General features: G+C 43.2%; 1 protein-coding gene across 1 annotated transcript; it reads left to right on the top strand.

The window, feature by feature from the left end:
* Positions 1-1,540: 1,540 nt before the first annotated feature.
* LOC117130011 lies at positions 1,541-5,323 on the top strand. Its single transcript, XM_033283182.1, has 2 exons — positions 1,541-3,176; positions 3,234-5,323. Exons 1-2 carry the CDS (start codon positions 2,663-2,665, stop codon positions 4,322-4,324), a joined length of 1,605 nt encoding a protein of 534 aa, XP_033139073.1. The 5' UTR covers positions 1,541-2,662; the 3' UTR covers positions 4,325-5,323.
* Positions 5,324-9,841: the final 4,518 nt, after the last annotated feature.

Below are 9,841 nucleotides of genomic sequence, written 5' to 3'. Positions count from 1 at the left end.
CACTCAAGAAGGAGTCCATGCCAATTGGAATCTGCCCAAAATATTCACGGAGCAAGAAGTTATGAATTTTACAATTCAGAGGTTTCTCAGCCCGTCCATCTGCGAGTATGCGACTTTAGAAGAGGATTCAAGCCCAAAGAAGAAGCGGCCTGAACCAAAACCGATCATATGAGTCAAGAGGAGTTTATTAGCTTTCCAAAAGCCCAAGATCTCGAGAAATGGTCAAGGAAATTGGAAGATATGATCAATTTCCAAAAACGGCCAAACCAGCTCTACACTTGCCTTATTTGAAGATCCGGTTTTCACATCGAACCAACCTCAAGAATGGCAACCAGGAGACCTTCTAAGTCATTCAGAGGCACTCTACAACATCATAGGAAGCACCATGCCACACTGGATCAGGCGGATCCCAATCAAACCAAAAGATCAAGCCGGTTTGCATCAATTGGCCAAACCGACATCATTTAAGGAAAGTCTTCAACCAATTCAACTTGGTTCGACCCAGGGCTATCTATGGGAACCAGGAGATACTCTAGACCATTCAGAAGACATCCAAAATGTCCTCAGCTGGACCAGCACCCAGGAGATCAGGCGGATCTCTCTTCCCATCAACCTTCCATATTTGGCAACATCTACACTAAATGCTTTGGAGAAGTTTCTACAGATTTTTGCCCAGGACCAACGGCCATATTCTCTTTTACTGAGGCCAAGGAGTATTTCAGGAAGGCTTGAAGATCATGGCCACGTCCAGAAGCTATCAAGATACAAGTCTTCACAAGTTTCTCTTTTGGAAGGAAGCAAATCAAGCCTAACGGCTATATTCCATGGAGTCATCAAAGCCTTTGCTCCCAGACTTTAAGGTTCAAGTTATTTTGTTTCCTTTTATCATTTTATGACTGTTAGAGTCTGTCCTTGTCGAGCCTATAAAGCTCTAGTCTTTGCTTCATTGTAAATCACCCATTTTTGAAAGTAATAAGAATTATTCAGTTTTCTAGTTTCTTAAAAACTATTGTTCTAAGTCTTTTGAGTTTGTGTGAAGCAGCTCCAAAGCACCTTGACTTATCAAGGCTCCTTTCCATAGAGTCTTGTGGCGTCCTCAATCCCCCATCCTTCCATTCCAATTCGTTTGCCAAGCTTGAGAGAGACATCAGTCCAGCAAGCAAAGCACCACCTCAATCCACTTCAATCATCAACTGATTAGGCTGAGAGTGTCTGAAGACCAGCAGCCTAATTCCATCCTATCTATCTTTATTTATCTTGTTTTATCATATTAGAAATCATATCTCATTTGTTTTTGCATTTGTTTTCAGGTTCATAACTTGCATTCCATCATATCGCCCATCCGATCATCTCTTGGGTCGACCCATCCAAGCTTCCATCATCCATCTTGCCCACCCTTAATCCCAGCCTGCAACATTTGGTATCAGAGCTTAAGCTCCTGAATCAGGTCCATTCTATCCTTGCATCATTCATCTTGTTTGCATTTGTTTTTCCATTTATAAATAAAAAAAAAACTATTTTTTGCATTTTTGTGTTCTTTGTTCATCATAAATTGAAAAGCCATAAAGAGTTGAGATAGGAGACGACCTGTTGTCTAGTTTGATTCATTTCATCCATAAAAAGAAAAGAAAAACGTGTTTGCATTCATTCCCCAGCTCCACTTTCCATTTTTTGATTTTGTGCATTCATTTCAAAAAAAAAAAGTATCTGCATTTTTATAGTTGTTTCTTGCTTAAAAAAAAAATAAATAAAAAGTCATACCATTTTTAATTTCGTGCATACCATATTTGTTTCATAAGTTTGTTATTTGCATTCAAAAAAAAAAATCATTCAGCTTAGTTTATATCATTTTGGGTTCAAGTATACATTTTAGTTTCCATTTCCGGTGTTTTTGCATTTCATCTTAAGAAAATTCAAAAAAAAAAATCAGTGTGAGTTTAATTTCCATATTTTCTTCCCATTTTTGTTTCTTTTCATACCATATTGTTTAATTTCGAAATTGCATTCAGAAAACCAAAAGAAAAATCATTTTAGTATAGTTACTTCATTTCGGTTCATAATTGCATATTTTCTCGGTTTAGTTAAATTGCATTTGTTTTATTTGGGTTAGACCAAAAATTTCCATACCTTAACTTTTTCTTTGAGATTGTTTTCAGGAAGCAATGGAGGAGGAGAGACACGGCCAAAACCTAAGGGCCACCTTGAGCCAACAGTCCGCAGCTCTATAACAGCTCCAAATTAAGATTGCTCAATTGGAGAAAAGAAATCAGGCACAAGGCCAACGTCCACATGAAGGAGAAAGGAGATTTGGAAATGTACCAGGGGCAGTCTATGTCGAGCCCAAGCCACCAGATCCTTCAAGGATCAATCAAACTCCAACTTCTAAAACCCACAACCCTTATGTTGTTAATTCTCGGTTTGATTATAACTCTTTTGCTGATAAAGTTGAACTCTTTAAATTTTCAGGAAAAAGAGGTTATCTAAGATGGGAGAGGAACCTTGATGAATGGTTTCACTACAACAACATCCTGAGGAAAGAGAGGCTAGCTTATGCCATTGATCAACTAAAAGATGATGCTTTTAAATGGTGGGTACAAGAAGAGGATGATAGATGGTTTTACAAGGAGCCAGCTATCAAAACGTGGAGAGCTCTTAAGAAGTCATGAGGGATAGATTTGCACCAGATTATACAAGGTCTAAAATCCAGGAACTATATCCAAGGAGATATCCAACTCATGGTTCCAAAGAAGCAAGGAAAATTGTGGAACAAGAAGTTCAAAGAGTCTTGCCTAAAGAAGCCAACTTTCAGCCAAACCAGGGGCACGCCATTGTCCACTGCTTAGAGCAGGAGAGTGACATCCCAAAGGTCAGGAAGATGAGTACAAGTGTCGGCCAAAACACTTTGATCAGGTCCAAAGACAAACCAGAGCAAGTTATTGTCCAAGTAAAGGCTAAGGTAAGTTCTATACATGATAAATCTTTTCATAAATCATCTACCACTTGTATGATGCACTTGTCTTTGTCCAAGAGTGTTATTACAGGTCTAAAGGAGCCTAGGTACATAGAAGAAGAGGCGCCAGGCACAAACCTTCCAATGGACCAGAAGGAAGCTCAAAGCACAAAGCAATCAAAGTTGCTTAATAAACCAAAACCAGTGATCCAAGTATCAAACCAAGGTAAGTGTCTAACACCACCTTTAGATACTGGTTTAAACATTTATATTCTTGGTACAGGGATACCAGATGAGAGCCATATGCTTACTGGAGTTCCAAGTGCCGAACCAGATCATGAGCTCAATCAAAATCCACACCATAAGTGGAAACCGAAATCTGAACAATGTACTGTTCAAGTGCCAAAATCTGAGGTAAAATTCACTTTAAACCAGAATGTTTTTATTGATTCTATGACAAGATTAATGCACTTGTCTTGTCCAAGGAAAAGTGAAATTGGTACAGGAAAGCAAGGTTACTACAAGGCAAACAAAGAACAAGAAGTTCTTACTGCCACATTTGACATTAAGGTTAATTGTTCTATGTTTTCTTCAGTTTATAAATCCCTATACTTTGGTATAATACACTTGTCTTTGCCAAGATGTTTTGATCCAGGGATAAGTCAAGAAGAACATAAAAACCGAGCTGAGCTATCACAAGAAGATGGTTATACCAACCAAGGTAAACATTTGCAAGAAAGGCAGCCATCTAACCAAATCTGTCCAAAGAAGAATATCATTCTTCATCATGCTGATGCACCCAAGGTAAATTCGACCATAACAAATTCTGTTCATGAAATTCCAGTATCAGATATAATTCACTTGGTCTTTGTCCAGAATGTTGAAAAATTTTCAGGTTGCAAAGAAGAAAGCTTCAAAGAAATCCCACCGGATAATCTTTTGTTGCTAGGAGGATCAAACCCAAAGATGGTCAGAGCTGAGCCTGCTAGGAGTATGAAGGACCATCCACTGAAGAAGAGAAGCAATGCAAAAGTCCATAGCAGAGGCGTGATCCTATCCTATTTGCTGAAAGAAGAGCCACCTGATGAACAATCCATCCCCAAACCAAAACAATATCAAGGTAAGACCTTAGAATCTCAAAAGAGTATGAAAGCTGCCTTGCTCTATCTTGGTGCAGGTTATACAGTTTCGAGGTCGAAACCTTTTCAAGGAGGAGGGAATGTTGCGGCCAGCAATTCAGCAGCTGAACCAGAGGTCGACCCAACACCCTACTCAACCAGCCAAGGCGCCAACCAGGACATACGTGCACTAAAAATGCCGTATCTTACAAACCAGGAGGGTTTAAATCACGAGGATAATATTTATGGATTCTAAACTCAAGAAGGAGACCATGCCAATTGGAATCTGCCCAAAATATTCACGGAGCAAGAAGTTATGAATTTTACAATTCAGAGGTTTCTCAGCCCGTCCATCTGCGAGTATGCGACTTTAGAAGAGGATTCAAGCCCAAAGAAGAAGCGGCCTGAACCAAAACCGATCATAGGAGTTAAGAGGAGTTTATTAGCTTTCCAGAAAGCCCAAGATCTCGAGAAATGGTCAAGGAAATTGGAAGATATGATCAATTTCCCAAAACCGGCCAAACCAGCTCTACACTTGCCTTATTTGGAAGATCCAGGTTTCACATCGAACCAACCTCAAGAATGGCAACCAGGAGACCTTCTAAGTCATTCAGAGGCACTCTACAACATCATAGGAAGCACCATGCCACACTGGATCAGGCGGATCCCAATCAAACCAAAAGATCAAGCCGGTTTGCATCAATTGGCCAAACCGACATCATTTAAGGAAAGTCTTCAACCAATTCAACTTGGTTCGACCCAGGGATATCTATGGGAACCAGGAGATACTCTAGACCATTCAGAAGACATCCAAAACGTCCTCAGCTGGACCAGCACCCAGGAGATCAGGCGGATCTCTCTTCCCATCAACCTTCCATATTTGGCAACATCTACACTAAATGCTTTGGAGAAGTTTCTACAGATTTTGCCCAGGACCAACGGCCATATTCTCTTTTACTGAGGCCAAGGAGTATTTCAGGAAGGCTTGAAGATCATGGCCACGTCCAGAAGCTATCAAGATACAAGTCTTCACAAGTTTCTCTTTTGGAAGGAAGCAAATCAAGCCTAACGGCTATATTCCATGGAGTCATCAAAGCCTTTGCTCCCAAGACTTTAAGTTCAAGTTATTTTGTTTCCTTTTATCATTTTATGACTGTTAGAGTCTGTCCTTGTCGAGCCTATAAAGCTCTAGTCTTTGCTTCATTGTAAATCACCCATTTTTTGAAAGTAATAAGAATTATTCAGTTTTCTAGTTTTCTTAAAAACTATTGTTCTAAGTCTTTTGATTTTGTGTGAAGCAGCTCCAAAGCACCTTGACTTATCAAGGCTCCTTTCCATAGAGTCTTGTGGCGTCCTCAATCCCCCATCCTTCCATTCCAATTCGTTTGCCAAGCTTGAGAGAGACATCAGTCCAGCAAGCAAAGCACCACCTCAATCCACTTCAATCATCAACTGATTAGGCTGAGAGTGTCTGAAGACCAGCAGCCTAATTCCATCCTATCTATCTTTATTTATCTTGTTTTATCATATTAGAAATCATATCTCATTTGTTTTTGCATTTGTTTTCAGGTTCATAACTTGCATTCCATCATATCGCCCATCCGATCATCTCTTGGGTCGACCCATCCAAGCTTCCATCATCCATCTTGCCCACCCTTAATCCCAGCCTGCAACACTTGGCGACTCCATCACGACTGCGGTACATGGAGCTGGGCAGTTCAGTGAAGTCTAAAGGAGTCTCTGGCTGAAACCCATAGACAATCTCAAAAGGTGACAGGTTAGTAGTAGAGTGCCTAGCATTGTTATAAGCAAACTCAACAAAAGGCAAACAAGACAACCAATTTCTTGAATTCTTACAGACCGTAGCTCTCAACAGTTGAGAAAGTGTACGGTTTACTACCTCAGTCTGGCCGTCGGTCTGGGGATGGCAAGTGGTCGAGAATAGTATCTTGGTTCCGAACTTGCCCCATAGTGTCCTCCAGAAATGGCTGAGGAACTTGGCATCACGGTCAGACACAATGGTTCGAGGAACACCATGTAGTCGGACCACTTCTTTGAAGAATAGGTCGGCGGTCTGAGTGGCATCATTAGTGGTGTTACAGGCTATGAAATGGGCCATCTTGGAGAACCTGTCTACCACTACAAAAATGGAATCCTTATGGTTTATCTTGGGTAAACCCAGCACAAAGTCCATAGAAATGTCTGACCTGAACTGCCTCCCGAACCAGCAGTTCCCTCATGGCTCCTTTGGGAATGCACAGCCTCTTTCCCTTGAACAGGAACCCCTCATGCTGGTAGTATGGCCCAAAAGCCCCCTTCTCAGTGTTCCTGAAAACTTCATTAAAATCAAGATCAGTGGCATAAGATTCTTTAATATGTTCAAAACCCATGATCTTGGCCTCCATGGTCACAATGAGAGTGTGTCTCCGGGACAGTGCATCGGCCACCACATTGTCCTTGCCCTTCTTGTACTTGATCACATAGGGAAAGGTCTCCACGAACTCGAGCCATCTGGCGTGCCTCTTCTTGAGTGTGGTCTGTCCCCTCAAGTGCTTAAGTGTCTCATGATCTGTATGAATAACAAATTCCTTAGACAAAAGGTAATGCTGCCAAGTTTCAAGGGACCTTACTAGAGCGTATAGCTCTTTGTCATAGGTTGGGTAGTTGAGGGCAGCTCCACTCAGTTTCTCACTAAAGAATGCCACTGGTCGGCCCCCTTGAGTGAGGACAGCTCCAATGCCTGTACCTGATGCATCACACTCAATCTCAAAAGTTTTATTAAAATCAGGGAGTGTAAGAACGGGTGCATGAGTTAAACTATATTTAAGCTTGTTGAAAGACTCCTCTTGGGCAGGGCCCCAAACAAAGGATACATTCTTCTTGATCACTGAGGTCATGGGTGCAGCAATGGTGCTGAAGTCCTTGACAAACCGCCTATAGAAGCTGGCTAGGCCATGGAAACTTCGGACTTGCCCAATAGTGGTCGGTGTGGGCCAGTCTTGGATGGCCTTGATCTTCTCCTCATCGACCTTCAAACCCTGTGAGCTCAAAACAAAGCCTAAAAATATTAACTGGTCAGTGCAAAATACACACTTCTTGAGATTGGCAAAGAGTCCTTCCTGCCTGAGAGCCTTCAAAACCTGTTCTACATGACTAATGTGATCGGATAAGCACTGACTATAGATCAATATGTCATCAAAATAGACAACCACAAATTTACCAATGTAAGGCCTTAGAACCTCGTTCATAAGCCTCATGAAGGTATTAGGGGCGTTGGTAAGACCAAAGGGCATCACCAGCCACTCATACAAGCCTTGCTTGGTCTTGAAAGCAGTCTTCCACTTGTCTCCCTCCTTCATCCGAACTTGGTGATAGCCACTCCTAAGATCAATCTTGGAAAACACGGTGGAACCACTCAGTTCATCTAACATATCATCAAGTCTAGGAATGGGGTACCGATATTTTATGGTGATGTTGTTGATGGCTCGGCAATCAACACATATACGCCATGTTCCATCCTTCTTAGGCACCAATAGGACGGGTACTGCACATGGGCTGAGACTCTCTCGAATGTATCCCTTGTCCATGAGGTCTAGGACCTGTCTCTCCAGCTCCTTAGCCTCCTCCGGATTGACTCGGTATGCGGCTCGGTTTGGAAGTGGGGCGCCTGGCACAAAGTCTATCTGATGTTCGATGCCTCGGAGGGGTGGTAAGCCGGCTGGTATCTCTTCAGGGAACACGTCCTTGTACTGGTCCATTAGTCCTTGCATCTCAGCTGGACAATCTGGTGCCTCAAAGCCTGCAAAACAACCTTCCTTGAAAACCATTAGTAGCACCTGTGTGTCTTGCTGCAATGATTTAATCAATTTACTAGAAGAGATGTAAAGGTTAGTTTTACTAAACAATCCAGACTGATCCATGGCCCTCTGCATCTCGTACACCTCTTGTGGACTGAGAGGAGCCAGGCTGTGCTTCTTGTTGTTGTGGGTAAAGCTGTAGATGTTAGTCCTCCCATGGTGAATAGTCTCCTTGTCAAACTGCCAAGGCCTCCCTAACAGTAGATGACCGGCTTGCATAGGAACCACATCACACTTCACCTGGTCCTGGTACTTACCAATACAAAAGGAAACAACAACTTGCTCCGAGATTTTAAGCTCCGTCTCATCATTGAGCCACTTGAGCTTGTATGGCCTGGGGTGTGGCAACTTTGCTAGTCCAAACTTTTCAACAAGGTACCTGCTGGCCACGTTAGTGCAAGAGCCACCATCAATAATTAGACTACATACCTTGCCTTCCACGCTACATCTAGTATGGAAGATGTTCTCTCGTTGGACGGTTTCTGGATCAAAGAGAGCACTGAGAGCTCGTCTGACCACCAGTGGCTCACCAGTTTCAGCATAGTCCACTATCTCGTCTCCTGAGTCAGCCATCTCTACATCGGCCTCGTCTTGGGACTCATACTCGCCGTCTGCCTTAAGGATCATGACACGCTTGTTCGGACAGTCCCTGGCGTAGTGCCCCTTCCCCTGACATTTGAAACAAGTAATATCACGAGTTCTTTGAGCTTGTGTTTGTCCCTTACCTGGTTCGGATGAACCTGGTTTGGACTTGTCGGTTTGGCTCTTCTTGAACCGGTTTTCCACTTCAATGGATTTGTTCTTCTCAGCCCCCTTGGATCCGGATGAAGCCCATGGCGTCTTGTTCCTGGCACTAGAGGCGTTCTTCCTTTTAATGTGCTGCTCGGCCTGTATGGCATAGTGGAGGAGATCATTGAAGTTGACGTAGGTCTGCCTCTCCACCTTGCGAGCGATGCGGTCTTGAAGGCCTTCTAAGAACTGAGCCATCATAACCTCTTCGGTCTCGCGCGTACTGAGCTTGTTCTTGAGAGCCTCAAACTCCTCAAAGTACTCCTCTACGGACCTAGTACCCTGAGACAACTTGCAAAAACGTTTTAGTAAGTCCCGCTGATAGTATGAGGGAATATACCTTGCACGGAGCTTAGCTCGCATCTCATCCCAAGTCTCGATCCTATAGACTCTGCCAACCTCGGCTACTTCCCTGTCCCACCAGGTTAGGGCATTGTCCGTCAGTTGGGCTGCGGCTAAAGCGATCTTCTTGGCCTCGGTATAGCGGTAGTACTCAAAGATGTACTCCATGCGCCTCTCCCATTCGATGTAGGCGTCCGGGTCAACCTTTCCAGCAAAGGTTGGAGGAGTAAGTTTGAGATCCTTGCCTCCCTGCCAAGCTACTTCATCGTCTCTGAATCTCCTTCGGACCGGGCTTGCATCGCCTTGGACCCGATATTCCCGTCGGTTCCCACGTCCGGCTCGTTCACGCCGCGGCTCTTCTGGTTCGGTACGGTCAGTGTCCGAGTTGTCCTCACTGGATTGGGACTGTTGTTCTTCCGGAATGGGTTGGTTTCTCCTCCTTGGCCGTGGAACATTAGCTCGATCCCTTCCTGCTATCTGAGCCAGCTGCTCAGTCACAGTAGCCAGGGCGGCTTGGAGTTCAGCATGGTTAGCCATCAGCTGAGCATTGATCTCGGCTTGTGTTGGTGCACCATTTAGGTCTCCCATGTCTCCTGCGACAAGAGAGGAAGAAAGAAAGAGTGATCTGCAAAGGATCAAAGAGAAAGGGAAAATATATCTAAATAGGTATGCAATGAATGTAAAACTTTCTTTTTTTTTTTTAAGTTAAGTTTCGAAAATTTAAAAATGGAAAGAACAATCTTTCTTTTTTTTTTTTTTTTAAATGGGAAAAACTTGAAGTGCAA

Source organism: Brassica rapa, unplaced genomic scaffold, assembly GCF_000309985.2.
Source record: "Brassica rapa cultivar Chiifu-401-42 unplaced genomic scaffold, CAAS_Brap_v3.01 Scaffold0300, whole genome shotgun sequence".
NCBI classification, from domain to species: Eukaryota; Viridiplantae; Streptophyta; class Magnoliopsida; order Brassicales; family Brassicaceae; genus Brassica; species Brassica rapa.
This window is presented reverse-complemented; position numbering and strand designations above follow the sequence as displayed.